This window comes from Prionailurus bengalensis, chromosome C1 (genome assembly GCF_016509475.1).
Source record: "Prionailurus bengalensis isolate Pbe53 chromosome C1, Fcat_Pben_1.1_paternal_pri, whole genome shotgun sequence".
Classification (NCBI taxonomy): Eukaryota; Metazoa; Chordata; class Mammalia; order Carnivora; family Felidae; genus Prionailurus; species Prionailurus bengalensis.
Window position 1 is genome coordinate 142,936,880 of NC_057345.1, and position 17,144 is coordinate 142,954,023.

At 38.7% G+C, this 17,144-nt stretch overlaps 1 protein-coding gene across 29 annotated transcripts in view; it reads right to left on the reverse strand.

Moving 5' to 3' along the window:
* Positions 1-17,144, reverse strand: part of NEB (nebulin) — a 222,045-nt gene that overhangs the window by 184,820 nt on the left and 20,081 nt on the right. For all 29 annotated transcript variants that reach the window (XM_043576703.1, XM_043576705.1, XM_043576679.1 and 26 more), the window contains exons 11-27: positions 14,207-14,311; positions 13,468-13,575; positions 10,844-10,960; positions 8,625-8,729; positions 8,431-8,538; positions 8,229-8,333; positions 7,733-7,831; positions 6,584-6,688; positions 5,502-5,609; positions 5,303-5,416; positions 3,793-3,894; positions 3,584-3,691; positions 3,390-3,494; positions 2,302-2,400; positions 1,181-1,285; positions 529-636; positions 330-443 (exon numbers count right to left, since the gene is read on the reverse strand). In XM_043576703.1, coding sequence (XP_043432638.1) covers positions 330-443; positions 529-636; positions 1,181-1,285; positions 2,302-2,400; positions 3,390-3,494; positions 3,584-3,691; positions 3,793-3,894; positions 5,303-5,416; positions 5,502-5,609; positions 6,584-6,688; positions 7,733-7,831; positions 8,229-8,333; positions 8,431-8,538; positions 8,625-8,729; positions 10,844-10,960; positions 13,468-13,575; positions 14,207-14,311 — 1,815 coding nt within the window. The remainder of the gene's footprint in view (positions 1-329; positions 444-528; positions 637-1,180; positions 1,286-2,301; positions 2,401-3,389; positions 3,495-3,583; positions 3,692-3,792; positions 3,895-5,302; positions 5,417-5,501; positions 5,610-6,583; positions 6,689-7,732; positions 7,832-8,228; positions 8,334-8,430; positions 8,539-8,624; positions 8,730-10,843; positions 10,961-13,467; positions 13,576-14,206; positions 14,312-17,144) is intronic.

Below are 17,144 nucleotides of genomic sequence, written 5' to 3' on the forward strand. Positions count from 1 at the left end.
AATATTTTTAAAATGTTTATTTATTTTTGAGAGAGCATGAGCAGGGGAGGGGCAGAGAGAGAGAGAGAGAGAGAGAGAGAGAGAGAGAGAGAGAGAGGTAGACACAGAATCGAAAGCAGGCTCCAGGCTCTGAGCTGTCAGCACAGACAAGCTGTTCGTAGGGCTTGAACCTACGAACCACAAATCATGACCCAAGCCTAAGTTGGATGCTCAACTGACTGAGCCACCCAGGTGCCCCTGGATATGGAATCCTTTTACATGCTACCACCCTTGGGCATGTTAACAGGGATGTTATCTTGAAAACAAGACAGATTCACAAAGACACTCACATCACTCTGGTTTTTGGCCGTCTTCAAAGAGTGCAGCATCTTGGGATCGTCATGAATGCTGAGGGCTCCAATCATTTTCCCTTTGTTTTTCTCATAGTCTTTCTTGTACATCACCTGTAAAGACATCACACATGCCAGAGCCCACCCATCGGGAAATGTCAGTGAGGGTGCCCTGCCCAGGTGCCCAGGCCACACTCACATCGCTGGCGATCCTGCTGTTGGCTTTGGCTGCCAGCAGGGGAATGGCGTCCACTTTGATGTCAAACTTCTTTGCTTTGCTCTTCTCCCAGTCTTGCTTATAGACATTCTGGACAGAAAAATTTCAGCAGAGGAGTTGTAAGAATGACTCTAACACAGATTCATCCAGTAAAAGAAACAGATTGAAAATTTGTATATATAGACTTATTTCACCTACAAATACCATATTTACAAAATGATAGTATAATTATTCATTAATCTGTCATCCAGCTTCTCCCCTATACTCTTTTTAACATTCTGTGAACTTTCTAAAGATTCTGCTACTCTGATGTATAAAGGACAATGTATAATGACAACCATTTTGAGAAAGTGAAATGCAACATTTATAGGACAGATCTTACAAAACTCTAGAGATTAGCAGGGGCGTAATTCAGAGGATGTTTCTGATGGTAACAGAGAATGTGAGAAATGAAAAAAGGATAGCTAAGTAAGAGCCTTCCGAACATTTAGGCCTTAAAACTCCACTTACACTCTGGAAACAATCTCCATAGTTGTTTAGTTGCTGAACTCCTAATCTGGTTTTTTACAACACCCATCACATCTCCTCTTTGCAGGTACATGCAATGATAGATTTCTGTGCCTTTGGTACTTACGTCACTCAAATTATAGGCATTGACTCTGTGTTGGATAAACTGTGGAGCATCTGCTGGTACGTTGCACTTGAATTTCTCACTTTCATGTTTTGCTTTGTAATTCAGCTGGAAAACAGAAGATATCCAAACAGTTTAGGATCAGAATTTCCTTGAGGGCATATAGAGGAGTGTTGATATATATGGCTAAGTACTCCTACGCTTTTCAGAAAAAAAATGCCTCAAAGAGGTAGTCCATCCAATCAAAGTCCATTACAGAACCTTGACCCTCACTCCCTCTTTCAGGATTGGGATGGAATCCAGTTTGCATTGTCATTTTGTAAATGCTATCACAACGTATGTATGGGAAACTCATTGTCTAAAGTTTTAGGCTGTGCCTTCAGGACACGAACACTCAATCTATTAAATTCTGTGATCTTCTACTCAAAGTGTGGTCCACCAACAGCAGCAGCATCACCTACAAGCTTGTTAGAGAGTCAACATATCCCTCCAGACCTACTGAATCAGAATATTTTTGCAGGGTCACTGGGTGATCCACGTGAAAGTGAATGTTTCAGAAGCACTGCTGTTCTTGCCCTGTTCTTCACATGGCTGGACTGTTCTGCTTTAGATCTTCCTTGACCACCCAATTTGAAGTGTCCCCCCACTCACCCCCTCTCACATCACTCTGTTTGAATTCTGTCTCATGACCCCATATTAGTTTTCTTATTACTGCCAGATGTCTTTCTTGTTTCTGTGCTTTTTATCTTCTTATAAAGTAAACTCAAGAATGGAGAACGCTTGCCTTGTTACCTACACAGATAGATGCTCTTGTTTTTTTCTTTAAATTGCCATCAAGTCTTAGTCTGCGTTATTTTGGGTATGTGACACATCCTAATGAGCAAATCCCCCACTGAAAATTGGTGACTTATTGAAGAAATATTCGTTATTTTTATTTTTAACACCATCTTTCCTGAGGCTACAATTCAATCTGGCGGCTTCATTTGCATTTTATTAAACCAATCTTGAAAAATGACACCGTTGGGATGACAGATGAGATTATGAAGATTAAGCAAGAAAATGCTTCTATTTCAAAGAAACACAGCATTCCAGGTCACTCACACTTGCACAAACAGGGCACTTACGTCGCTAAGCTGTTTCGTGTTGAGCTGGGCTTGCAGCAGTACAGGAGTATCAGTGACGGCTGTGAATTTAGTCTTATCTGGGTGAACTTTGTATGTATGCTAGAAAAAAAGGTTCTTGAATGAAATTTCATAATGTATCTTTATATTCTTGTTCATATACATGCTAACATATAAAAAATTTCCAGTCAAACATAGAGTTTATTTCCTAAAAACTTGGTTGATATGTTTTCACTTCTCTCTCTCTCTCTCTCCTGAAGTTGCCTCTAAACTGGCCTCCCTGCTGCAATTTAGCAACCAGATTAATCTTCCTATTGAAGCCTTACAATGGCTCTCCATTGCACATGCCTTCACTCTAAATTGTACCTTGGCTGATGAACCCTACTCTACAGAATCCACCCCCAACTTCATCTGTTACCATTTCACCTCTTCCTACTGTCCCTCCCTCCAGTACACTTCAGCCACCTCATCCTTTCAATTCCTTGTTCTTTGCTTAGACTGTTTTTCCAGTTGCTCTCACCTTGATCTTGGCCTGGCTGCACTTTCCTGCCTTAGATCCTCCTTGAGCACCTGGTCTATGGTGCCCATCCAGTCTCTCTCTCCCACATCATCCTATTTTAATTCTATAGCATCATTCTACATGGGTTGTTTTACCATTGTCTGATATCTTTTTTAAGTTTCTGTGTTCTTTACTTTCTGCCTCTCCCGGTAAAATGCATGCTTCCCAAGAGGCAGCCCATCTTGTCCCCTCTTCTCCCCCAGCACCAAGGACAGTGTCTGACACAAGCTAGCTCCTCATGTAAATTTGTTAAATGAATGAACACCTATGTCTCATAAATCTCCCTATTTTCCCTTACTCCCCAAACCATGTATATATAAACTAGTGGACATAAAGATTTCTAAAACCCAAGACATTTTCATAACAAATAGTTTTCTTCACAGTAATTTTTGTGCTCTCCAATTCCACCCAAAATTTAAAATTTAACATCTGCTAGTCACTAGATGTTAGCATTGAAACTCCTGCTGAAATTACCACTAGATGGCACAAGAATCCCAAACCCAATTTTGAGAATTCAGGGCAGCTGACTTACATCTTTGCACTGGTCTAGCTTCTTAATTGCTTCATATTCTTGCGTTATTGTCTGAGGGAAATAACATTTCCCTTTATCTTCTTCATATTCTGCTTTGTAATTTTTCTAGAATAAGAAAGAATAAAAATGGATCATGGTTATTATTGCCCCCAAATAATATCACTGAGAGGCATGGATATTTGTCTTCAACTTACGTCACTGTTTTGTGCTGAAACTTTCATGCAGTGTATTTGATATGGGTCCTCGAAGCTGCCTACATAATGTCCCAAAACATTCTGTACATATGAATCTTTGTATTTAGCCTGAAAGAGAAAACATATTGACAAATATGTCAATTACATATGTTATTTGTCAAATGGTAAAAAAGCCCCGAAACCCCAGGGGTAACCATGGCCTTTCGAACCTCACTGAAGTTCTTCAGCAGAGTGTCAAGTTGATATTTGGGCGTCTCACAGTAGTTCATGCTCTTTGCTTTTGTCTTTTCATAGTTTTCTTTGTATAATCTCTGTCAAAGGAAAAAGAAAAACAACGATAAAAAATATGTATCTCATGATATAAAAGCCATTCTCATCATTGCTATACTTAACCAAAAAGGCAAATTTTGTATTTTTTCAGTATTTTCCATGAAGCAAAAAAAGCAGAATGAATATGGTAGAGGCTCATGTCTTGTATAATCTAGGCTGCTAATAACTATATATATGCTTATATTATTTATCCTAACATTTCTCCACCAGAATAAACTAGAATATACCAATGCTGCTCTCTAAGCAATTTTTTGTCTTAATTCTTTCCAGGGGCACCTGGGTGGCTCAGTTGGTTAGGCAACTGACTTCAGCTCAGGTCATGATCTCCCGGTTTGTGGGTTCGAGCCTCGCATCGGACTCTGTGCTGATAGCTCAGAGCCTGGAGCCTGCTTCGGATTCTGTGTCTTCCCGCCCTCTCTCTACCCCTCCCCTGCTCACGCTCTGTGACTCTCTGTCTCTCAATAATAAATAAATGTTAAAAAAAATTTTTAAATAATTCTTTCCATTTGAATGTGTTTGAAGGAAAATGGATTTTTTAAATAGTGCAAAATTAGGTATAAGGTAGAAGGTGGACCTTAGATACTCAGGCACAGTCCTAGAAAAGTATTCAGTTCAGCACTCGATGAAAATACATTTTATAACACCTTTGGAAGTTGGATTTTCTCATTGAAATCTAATATTTTTCTTTATAGTAATAATGCACAAAAAGATTTTTTTCCATTTTGTTGTAGGTAGCATGTATTTCTACACATTCTCAATTTTCCCAGATAGAAATCCAAAAATATACTCAATAAAAATAAGAATATTTATAAATGATACAGAATAGGGAGTTTTTCCTTTATGCCATGAATTAGAGAGGCAATTTTTGTAAAGAGTTTTATTTTATTTTGGATATTTTAGTCTTTAAAATGAGATCAATATTTTATAAAATTTTTATTTTATGAAATAAAATACTTTGTTCTTGAGGTTATGCTTCATCTAGTTTTCCTACTTTGTCTTTAGCCTGATTTTCTCACTTCTTTCCTTTAATTTTTTCTGTATGTATTTTTGCAAAGCACCTTAGATCAGATCATGACAGAATAAATATGTACTTATGGGTACTGACATATTAAGCCCATTTCTAGAAAAACAATAACGAAAATGCTATTGCTAGTATCTTTTCCCCTTAAGAAAACAGGGCATTAAAGAGGTTAAGGAAACATTTACAATATTCACTGGTATCTCAAAGTACAGAATGAAGAGCTTAATCATCTTTTACCACTGGGTTTTCGTGTTTGATTTGTTATCCTGAATCTGAGATTTCACTTGGGCTAACATCCCACCCAAAGTTATATTAAACTGTAAGTACAACCACATCTGAAAATAAGGGTGATTCACAAAGACACTCACATCACTCTGGTTTTTGGCCGTCTTCAAAGAGTGCAGCATCTTGGGATCGTCATGAATGCTGAGGGCTCCAATCATTTTCCCTTTGTTTTTCTCATAGTCTTTCTTGTACATCACCTGTAAAGACATCACACATGCCAGAGCCCACCCATCGGGAAATGTCAGTGAGGGTGCCCTGCCCAGGTGCCCAGGCCACACTCACATCGCTGGCGATCCTGCTGTTGGCTTTGGCTGCCAGCAGGGGAATGGCGTCCACTTTGATGTCAAACTTCTTTGCTTTGCTCTTCTCCCAGTCTTGCTTATAGACATTCTGGACAGAAAAATTTTAACAAAGGAATTGGTAAAAATGGCATGCATGTTATCACACTTTAAAGACAAAGGAATATCTCAATACTCTTAGGATGAATGAAATAAATGGATCATTTTCATTGTTCAGAAAATCGTGCATATTTTAGGTATTTCTCCTCAAGCTAAAGCTTAGAATTTTCCAAGATCAAGATTTTTTGCTCTTCATTAGAATCATTCATCAAATTAACCTAATTCTAGTTACCATACTAATATTTGATCCTAACATGGAGTATTTCACAGAGTGGCACAAATATTCTATAGTTAATTTACTTTTTAGGATCTAAAGATAACACTTTAGTTTGATCTCAAAGTCCTTTGAAAAGATTATTTCCTGAATCATTACAATACTCATTGATGCTAGATAATCTTAGCACTTATTTACAGAATTGTTGAAGAAATTGAGATCTCCCCTACAAGGTGAATTTGACTTTTCTATAAAATTAAGTTTTGAAAATGAAAAATAGCAACAGACACCTGGTCTTATGCCTTCTGAATACACTATATCTTAGTGCAAGTTCTCTTACATGTAGAAATAAGCACCATTTGTGTAAAAATAGGGACATTAAACCTCTGAGGAGTAAATAAAATGAAATTATATCTAAAAAATGAGGTCCTGGATGAAAATTATAGCACAGTATAAATGAATGTGTGTCTAAAAGATCTAACATTATCATTTGCAATTAAACATACATGAGTGATGGCATTTTGAGGGTTGATTAAAACATATTAAGATTGTCTAATTGTATGAAGCTACTAACAATGTTGCTATCCACATTTATAAGGGGAGTTCAAAGATATGTGAGCAGAGGCATAGGAACATGATACAAATGTTAAATATTCTTCCCATCTTTAATGAAATGTTTTTTCAGTGAAGAAATCCAGAAATAAAAACACAGGTTGTCAGGATATCCCATAGCATAGCACACAGGAACTTACATCACTCAGGTTATAGGCATTGACTTTGTGTTGGATGAAGGCAGGAGTATCTGGAGGTATGTGGCACTTGAACTTTTCGTTTTCATGTTTCGCTTTGTAGTTCAGCTGAGAGAGAGAGAGAGAGAGAGAGAGAGAGAGAAAGGGACAGAGAGGCAATAAGGGATACAATTAGTTCTGAAGAAGAATTGTTCCAAAATACAAAAATTTTGTGTGGTACATTTCATAAAATAAAATGTAAAATACGTTTTGATAAATAACAACTGACAATGTTGTTAAGATCAAGAGAGAAGTCTAGAGCTAGGGTAGGCCTCCATTGACAACCTGTGTGCTGAACACATGATGGCTGATGTTGGTTACCATAGTAGAACTGTCCTAGAAGGAGGTGGCTCTTTCATATATGCTTCCTCTCCATGCATATCACAATCAGCCCCCAGAATCAGTAGATCCTGAGAGTCACAGCCCTTTCTTTGTTTTTATTGTCAATGCTCATGTATTGGAGAACTTACATCTCCTCACATCCATTACAGCTTGTTAATACTCTTATCTGAAGACTTTATTTCTGGATATAAATCTACTGGGATTACTTTTATTGTTTTATTTTGTTTTAACACAAGCTTGGAGGTTCATGCTTAAAACTCATGTGATAAAACTTATCTCAAAGACTCCATTTTCTAAAAACTTATTTGAGAGAGAGAAATCCCCTGTATTGAATATCTGCTCTGGGTCAGGGTATTTACTATGCACATATCTCCTTTTATTTACTCTTCAAAACAACCACAAATTATAAAAGGGAAATATGAGGCAAACTGAAGTTAAACGATTTGCCTGTGATGTCAGGTCATAAATGACAGAGGTACAATTTGAATCCAGTTTTGTCTGACTCAAAAACTCATGGTCCTTTCCAGTGTGGTAAGCTACATTAGTTTCCCTTATAGAACCATTTCGCTATAATTGTTATCCATCCAAGAAGATGCAAGGCAACTAAATAAGGAACTATTTTAGGTGATTACAAATATATACAAGTTAAATTTGCTAAAACTGAAATAGTCTTTTTTTTTTGTAAATGTGACAAGTCACTGGATTTTATATATGGAGTTGTGAGATGTTATCCCTCATAATTGGATTTCTTGAACATTTAGATGAACTTACATCACTCAGTTGTTTGGAATTGACTTGGGCTTGCACCAGAACGGGAGAGTCCGTGACTTGAGTGAATTTTGTCTTATCTGGATGGACTTTGTAGGTGTGCTGTGGAGCAAAAAAGGAATAGTTTCAGCAGTCAAATCCAAGTTGACCTATAGACCAAGCAAGCAGAAGCATTGCCCAAAACAAAAGAAACTTGTAGTTAATAAAACACATGGTTCTTTTCTCATTAGACTGCAGTGTCTTTGAGAGATGCCTTCACACTGTACAAGAAACTTTCTCATTCTTCACATTTCTGATAACTCTTCTTGGGGGAAATGAACTAGAATTAGCTCTTGAAATGTATTGGTGACCACAGGGGAAAACAGTTTACTACCAAATAAGTTTTGTTTCTTATAATTTCCTTGCCTGCATGTACTTGAAAAGTGTTAAAATTTTAACTATCTCTTGACCACTGAGGCTATGGAGGTCAGGATGTTCAAAGTTCATGATACGGACTTACATCTTTACATTGATCTAGTTTCTTGATTGCTTCATATTCTTGAGTTATGGTCTGGGGGAAGAAGCCCTTGCCTCTGTCTTCTTCATATTCTGCTTTGTAGTTTTTCTATGAGGAAAAGACATCAGACATAAGGATGCAACCATTTTATTCATGCCCTAAGGATGTGTTCATTGGAAAGCTAAACAATGGTCTTACAACTTACATCACTGTTTTGAGCTGAGACTTTCATGCAGTGTGTGTGATATGGATCCTCAAAGCTGCCTACATAATGTCCCAAAACATTCTTTACGTAGGAATCTTTGTACTTAGTCTGAAAGACAAAACATATTTCATGTATTGATTGGGGGGAATAATGGATCTTTTCTTAACACAGGAAGTAACCACAGGATTGCTTACGTCACTAGTGAAGTTCTGCAGAACTGTATCAAGTTGAAATTTGGGGGTTTCGCAGTAATTTATGCTCTTTGCCTTAGTCTTTTCATAGTTTTCTTTGTATAGTTTCTGTCAAAGAAAAAAAAAAATCAGTTAAAATAGATTCCTGTCACTCCTACACTGATTATAACACTTGTATTTCCCAACACTAAACAAAAGAAGCAGAAAAAAGATATCACCTGTCAACTGTCTTAAAAACGGATAATCAAACATTGGGGTGTTGTGAATAAGTTTCTTCTATTAGTAATTACTGTGAAGCTTAGGCTTTTAACATTCACCAAAAAAAAAAAAAAAAAAAAAAAAATCAAGAAACCAGAATGCTGCCTCAGACCAAGCCCTTAGTTGTGGAGTTTAGGTGTATTTTGGAACTCCTACTTCCTCTATGCCCCAACTCACACACGTCCCTCACTGACAGTGCCACAACAGAGAGGACTATTCTGAGCAGCAGTGATTTTTTTTTTTAACAAACATGCATGAAAAAGCTTAGTATACTTTGAGAAAGACCGTCTCTCTTCCTCCTTCTACCAAGGGAAAATGCCTTATTATACAGATAATATATCTTAAAATTAAGGTATATACAAGAACTCAGATCATGAACCTGCTCACTCTCCTTCTCTGCTAGGATTTAAATTTAGCTCCAACAGTAACAACTGTTGGATCTTATTTTATTTTTTTAACATTTACTCATTTTTGAGAGACAGAGACAGAGTGTGAGTGGGGGAAGGGCAGAGAGAGAATGAGACACAGAATCTGAAGCAGGCAGGCTCCAGCCTCTAAGCTGTCAGCACTGAGCCCAACGCAGGGCTCAAACTCACGAACTGTGAGATCATGACCTGAGTTGAAGTTGGACTCAACCGACTAAGCCACCCAGGTGTCCCTACAATTATTGGATTTTAAAGGCACACTGACAAAGTGGGCTATTGTCACTTTCTCATGTTGGGTTTTTGAAATTGTAAATGGTGCAATTCAGTTTTTATATTTTTATATTGCTCTCTTTATCAACAAAGTAGATTTGGACCTGTGCTTTTATATGCTTGATAAAGATTATCTTCATTTAGGAAACAGGAGACAGGCTTTGCATTAATTTTCCAACAGAGCTATGTGGACAGACCCACTGACACCTTCTCACCTGCCACTCCACTCACCCCATTCCTCAATCACATGTATGCATCTCTACAGTGCTGACTGAATTCAAGGGACAAAGAAAAGATAACTAACCTGCAAAGAGAACCATGTTTCATCCTCAAATATTAGGAAAGCTTAACACAATGTAACTCTAAGGGAAAAACTCAACTGATCACATGTTCAGTCTCTTATATAGTCAAAGTGGTTTTGGGCTGTTAGTCTCTTAACGCCAGTTCTCACTTATCTATTTTAAATGTAATTGGATTGGGGCGCCTGGGTGGCGCAGTCGGTTAAGCGTCCGACTTCAGCCAGGTCACGATCTCGCGGTCCGTGAGTTCGAGCCCCGCGTCAGGCTCTGGGCTGATGGCTCAGAGCCTGGAGCCTGTTTCTGATTCTGTGTCTCCCTCTCTCTCTGCCCCTCCCCCATTCATGCTCTGTCTCTCTCTGTCCCAAAAAAAATAAACGTTGAAAAAAAAATTTTTAAATGTAATTGGATTGGTCAGGCTTTTATTTCCACAAGTAGAAATTCCTGTGAAGACTTAGGGAGCCATCTTTTAAGTCATGCTGTCTGCAAATGATGGTTTCTAGGGCCAGCATCTGCACAGAAAATGGTGGTGGTGAGGGGGAAAAGCTGTGAAACACAGGACACTGGTCTTCTCCCAGTGGCTCGAAGAACACAAGGGCAGGGTACACACACAACCTGATCCCTCTCTCTCTCGCCCCCCTCCCCTCCCTTTTCAAAGTCTCCTCCTGTCTGTATCAAAATCACATGTATCTCCTACAACCTGCTCTTTGTTCATATAGAAGTACCAGGGCCTATAAGCAAATGAAGATTTCTCTGCCATTGAACTAAATCCACAGAACCCCCAAAATGGACATACATCATACTCAGAGGCATTTATGTCTTCCTGTGGTTAAACAGTTCCAGGGAAACTGCTACACTAGAATCATAAAGTATTTGCAAAGTTATATTTGCATTTAGCCATTATAGAAGGAGAGAAATTTCACCTCTCTAGCAGCTAAGGTGGAAAAACACTTTTTGACAAGAATGTACTTACGTCACTCAGGGCATTTCCTGCTGCCTTCAGCTGCTTGAGCAGTGGGTTCTCTGAAGCAGGAAGTACATTATAATCTGCTTTTCCTTTATTCTTTTCATAGTCTTCTTTGTATTTTACCTGTAGGAGTGAAATAAAGTGATAAAGTAACTCTCTGGGTTATTTTTGCTCTTGTCTCTATTATGGATATTACGACATAGTTCCACAAATCAACTTTCTAGAAAAGTGACAGCTTGACATTTTACAAACAAAATACTCATAGTAACTCATAACAGTAGCAGAGAAACTGCATAAATTTCCAGGATAACTTCCTGCCATTCATTTATTCATTCAAAAACATCCATAGGGTATCAATTACGTGCTGGCTCTGAGACAGGTGCAAGGAAGAATAACATATAGTCCCTGCCCTCAAAGACAGAAAGAGATAGCCACACAAATAATGATAGTGCATCATGTCCCAGACACTTACTGCTCCACAACCCTCATTGAGCTCTTAGCCTCTGGCTGCCTAACTTCCAACATATTTTTAAAGAAAGCAAGCCTCAAGCATCATCAATCTACCCTTTAATGCCTCATCTATGACTGTGTGTAAGCATGTGTGTATTTAATGTACATGCAGAAGGAGGAGGAAGGGGCTGGAGGCTGGATGAAGGATGACAACCTCTCCTTTTCTTTCTGCCCCTCCTGCTTTACACCTTTAATTCCAGCTTTAGCAGAAGCTTTAAACAAGGGCTCAGAAGCCCCTGTCTGGAGCATGTCCAAAGGGAGAAGAACAAGAAATGGATCCTATTTCTTGATCCACAGTGCCAGCCATTTATTCCAGCAATATAACTATAGAATATAGGAACATTCAAAGAATCCTAGATAAGCTACTAACATTTGAGAACCTTGAAAAACAGACATAACCAGCTTGGTATCCAAAGGCAGGAGATACACAACTGAAACACAGGTGCACTATCCCCTGTAGCACACAAAGAAGACTCATAGGGAATACACTACAGGAATGAAAGACATAACCTTTCTCTAGTATAGAATTATGTGCTTCATTGAAAAATGGAAACAACCAGAAAAGGAGTTCCACGCACCCTCCTATCTTCCTACCTGTATTTGGGATATGTGGTCTCCTCTCCTGTTTATGGATGAATTGTCAAGACCCATGGCAAAGTTACCCCTCTTGTTAAGCACCAGAACGCTTCCCTTTTCACCTACTCAAGGGCATTACTTCAGCCACTCTTCCCTCCTCAGACATCATCACATTTCCCCCCCACACTGGATTTTTTTCCATCAGCATAGAAACATGATGTCTTTGTCTCCAATCTTAAAAGAATCCCCTCTTCATCCACATATCCTTCAGCTACTACCCCATTTTCTTCTTTTCCTTTCAGGAAAATACTTTTAAAAACTTGAGTATACTTACACTTTTCTATTTCTCTCTTCTCATCCACTCATGAGCCCTCTCTAAGCAGACTCAACCAAATTGCTCTTGTTGTTAAGTTCACCAGAGACCACCTATTGGTAAATCCACTTCAGAAACATTTGACACAACTGATCACTCTCTTCACTCACTTCCCACTTTCTCTTGACTCTATTCCTACCTCACCTCGATGATGTGTTCACATGGAGATACTCCAGAGTTCAGTTCTCAGAGCTTTGGGTCTACACTTGCTCCCTCGATGGCCTCTAGTCTTATGACGTTAAATACTATCCATCTACTGATGACTCCCAAATTTATATAATCCTTCTGGATGCCTCCCCAGAAACTTCAGACTCATACAATCAACTGTCCACTTAATATTTCCACTTGGATGTCTAAAAGACATCTCAAATCTTACATGTTGAAAGCTGAGCTCATGTCTTCCCTGCAAAAATAATCATTCACTCTTTCCACATTCTTCTCTATCTTGATAAAGGGAAATCCCATCTATCTGGTTGCTTAGACCCAAACTTTCCTCACATATCCCACATCCAACCCAACAGCAAACTAGGTTAGCTCTACCTTTCAAAGTACATCTCATCACTTGCCTTGCCCCATTCCTGATCCAAAACATCACTATTTTGCACCTGAATCCTGAAATAGCTTCCTAGATGATATGATCTTCCTGCTTTCACTGCTCCAGCAGAGCCAAGGCCAGGGTTTGAATCAAGTCTGATTGGCTTTGAAGTTTATGCTCTTTCTAGTGCTTTAGAATGCTAAGGACTCTATTTACCAAAGTCTACTCTATAGAGTATATGCATATCCATGAATTTGTCTATCTTGTCTGTGACTAGATTTTCACCAATTAGTAGGAAAATAAGAAAAATAATGGTAATGGTGAGTGTGGGAGTGTCCATATTCATATAAGGTCACCAGTTGTCTTTTCTTGGGGGATCCTCCTATCTGAGAGGATAGCCTTTTTACTTGCAGGTATCAAAAGGTCATTTATGAAATATTAAAGATGGTTATTTAGTATTGTTAATGGTCACACACAGCCAAGTTTTTCAAAAATTGGTAGCCCTATTATAACCCCAGAATATTTCTTTTGTTGTTCCCCAAGAATGCTTTTTCCCCCATTATATACAAAAGCAAGAGTTATAGGAAATTCACCCACACTAAGACCATCATGACAAATGAGAGCATCCCCGCATACCTTGCTAGCTGCCACCCCAGCTTGTTTATTCACTTTGTACTCTGGTGTTTCGGTCTGCATGAAGTAGATCTGGTCTTTCATACTCTCAAAGTCTTCTTGGTATTTCCTCTGTAAGACATTACACATACTGGAGAACTGCTGTGGGCATAGACTGTGCACAGGTTTCACATGGGAGGACAGGGGCTGGTGGGAGAGGTTACACAAAGCTGCTCCTCTTGGCTTACACAAGTCAGGTTACAATGAGAGAATGCAGTGCCATCACAAAAACAATTAGCAACTTAACAGAGATTTGGAGCAATTATAATGGGCTGAAAACCAGCTTTCAAGAAGGAGCTCTAAAAGGCCAGGGGCAGAGAACTTAAGAGAAAAGAAAGAGTGTTTTTCAGTGAAGAAAATCAGGGAAGAAACTAATCAGTTTCATAAATGTGCTGTTTGGGCTCCCCAGGCAAAGAATAAATTTCAAAGGCCCCCTTAACCTGTACTCACTTTGAAACTGTATTGTTCATATGAAAATTGAGGCATGAATAATGGAATCTGATCAAAGCAGTATTTCTCAAAAGGAAAGAGAGATAGGGGAATTTCTTTCTTGATAGGAACTCTATACAGATCTTACCCCCATGAAGGGGTACCCAGACTCTAATGTTCTGGTACCACTTTAGATGCAGCTGGGGGTCTGAAGTCATAAAAGAAAGGGTCACACTTTCAACCTAAGAACATCTGGCCATTCCTTCCTACTTACTGTGCTGATGTTATCAGCATTCATTCTGGCGGTTGCAATTTCAAAGCAAGGTGTCTCACTCCATTTGCCTTTGACTTTATTTTCATAGTCTTCCTTGTATTTGTTCTAGGAGAAAAAAAAAGATGAAATATAGAAAATATAGAAATTGACAAATAGGATAGATAACTAAGTGGTAATGGGCAGCTTAAAAAAACTTTTTTTTAACTTAAAACATATCTTGACTATGGTCCTTAAGTTCTTAATAGATGTCTTCAAATGTTCCAGGATAGTATCAATTTACCCAACAAAAAAGTTGGGCGAGAGGGTAGAGGTAATAACTGACTACCTTCTTGTTGAGTCTGGGAACTTAGTTCGTTCAAAACTTATAGATGTTCCCTGATGTTTGAGGGAGGAGACTCAGGAGCATCCTCCACTTATATTTCAGAGTTATAATAAAACCACTCAACCCACACTTCCATGCCAGATGAAATTAGCCATAAATTTCTGAGATTTACCAAAACTTCTAATTATCCAGAAAGGAATGCCACCACAAAATTTGGCTTGAAGGCTAATGAATAACACTTTCCAATTTAGACTTGAAGAAATTTTAATGAGAACTCGTAAGTAATTCAAAAATTGCCCCATCTTATTCACAAACACCATTCCACCTGAACCCCAGGCTGTGAGCAGCCTTGAGAGGAATTATGTCTTCTTTATGTTTATATCCTCAGAATCTAACACAAAATGCATCACACAGACGTGACTTCATAAATGCATGTCCAACAAAACTAAACTGAACTAAGCCCATGATATGTGGCTTCAAACTGCCTTGGCCTAAAGTGTTCTTAAAATAAAATTAGGGGCACCTGGGTGGCTCAGTCAGTTAAGCGTCTGGCTTTGGCTCAGGTCATGATCACACGGTTTGGGAGTTCAAGCCCTACATCAGGCTCTGTGCTGACAGCTCAGAGCCTGGAGCCTGCTTCAGAGTCTGCATCTCCCTCTCTCTCTGCCCCTTCCCCACTCATGCTCCTTCTCTCTCTTTCTCAAATAAATAAACATTTAAAAAATATATATGTTTAAAATAAAATTCAACCAGTCAATCCCAAACCTGGGCATATGAGCCAGAGCTGGGTTATAACAATTTCCCCTTCTTGGCTCATAGAAATGTGTTAACAACCAGCGAGTCTCAAAGTGTCTGCACGCCTACACCCCCACTTCACTCTTCAGGAAGAAAGAAAGTGATTTTCTGGTATACCTTCAACAGAACCAGTACCAAGGATGAGTGATATGCAAAGCCAGTGAGTTTGAGTTAAAGGATGCTCAGCCCTCTCTCAAATGCCTTTATCCATTCTTCTCAAGAGGCTAATACGCTAAATGCTAGCCAAGTGTTTTTCATAACTATAAATTTTAGATTCCTGGGATGGAGTTCAGAAGCTCTGGGCCCAAGACTAAAGTCCATCATTACCAAAGATGTGGCTTAGCCTCTCCAAGTTTCAGGGTTCTTAACCACAGCACCGGCAATAATAATTCCATCCACAGAGGACTGTTGAAAAGTCTACACAAGTTTATACCCTGAAGAGTCCTTTGCAAACTCTTCAGTGCTAAACAAATGTACGGTATAATAATTATAACAATAATGTTGCCAACATTGCTAGCATAACAGAGTAAGAAACTCTGGAGAAAATTCTGTGTCTGTGTATGCACACGCATGTGTATTCTTCAGTGAAAATCTTTGTTGAGATAGTATTTACATTTAAGTGTAAATTTGCCTACTGTCTTCTTTGGAAGCTTTAAAAAATTGAAGTCAACTCTTTAGTCAGTCAAAACTGACTGAATTCAATTGGTCAAAATGGATTTTTTGATTTGCTGATTGCCTATAGAAGTATTTCTAATCTTTTTGGCGAATAGACCTCTTCAGAAATCTGAGAAAGCTATAAAATGCCCATAAACACAACTTCAGAGGTTCTTGATGTATACACACCCCAGGTTAAGACCTCCAAATCCACATTTTTGGTGGAATACTGCCCTTTCTCTGCTTGCTGGCAAAGGAAGAGACCTTTAAGATTAGGGGATAGGGGCAATTGGACTTTGTGATAGGATTTAAAATTGAGAAGGCAGCAGATTCTCTTAATGAGATCCAAAAGTTGGGTTATTGTGAAGAAATAATTAGAATCACATATGTAGATTTAAGAAAATTAAAATTCTTACATTAAGAGATGGATGTCTGATTTTTTAAAATATATTAAAACAAGATGAAAAATAAGAGTACAAGACCATCCAGCACCCTCACCCAAAGTCCTTCCCCACTTCTTCCTCTTCATAAACCAGTCACCATAGAGTTGGATCTCTCACAACCCACCCGAGTATTCCCAAGTGTGGGAAGATTTTCATTGTAAGGAAAGAGGCTGGGGCTTGTTATCTATTGAGGAAGTTATGGCCTTCCCCTCCATCTATAGGTAGGAGAGGAGTTAAAAGGCTGAAGGCCTGCAACTTGAGGAATGAGAAGGAGAGTGAGGTATGTGTCTATGTGGTACCCCTCTGTCAACCAAGTGGTCTTATTCTACGAGTCTGGCAGCAAGGCCTGAGTACTTATGTGGTACACAGAGATTGTTAGCCGTACCAGGGTCCAACATCCAACTTTCCCCCCAACCCCACTCTAATTCTTCTGTCCAACTCTGTCATAGGTAAAGCCAATCAATGGAAACCTGGCAGCAAGAATCGATTTAATATTCTCTAAGATTCTGTGTTCACTTAACAGAGGAAAGTACATTGAGTCAATTACAAGCTATGAAACACCTTCTGTGGGCAAGAGAGTAACTGCATGTTAATAGATGTAGTAAAATTGCTTCCCCATAGTTCTTCCTCCCCAGAAATGAGCTGAGAGTGCTTCCATTGGGCCACAAATTGGACACACTAATGTCCTACTTAAACACATGGTTTCATTTTCTACTTTCCCTAT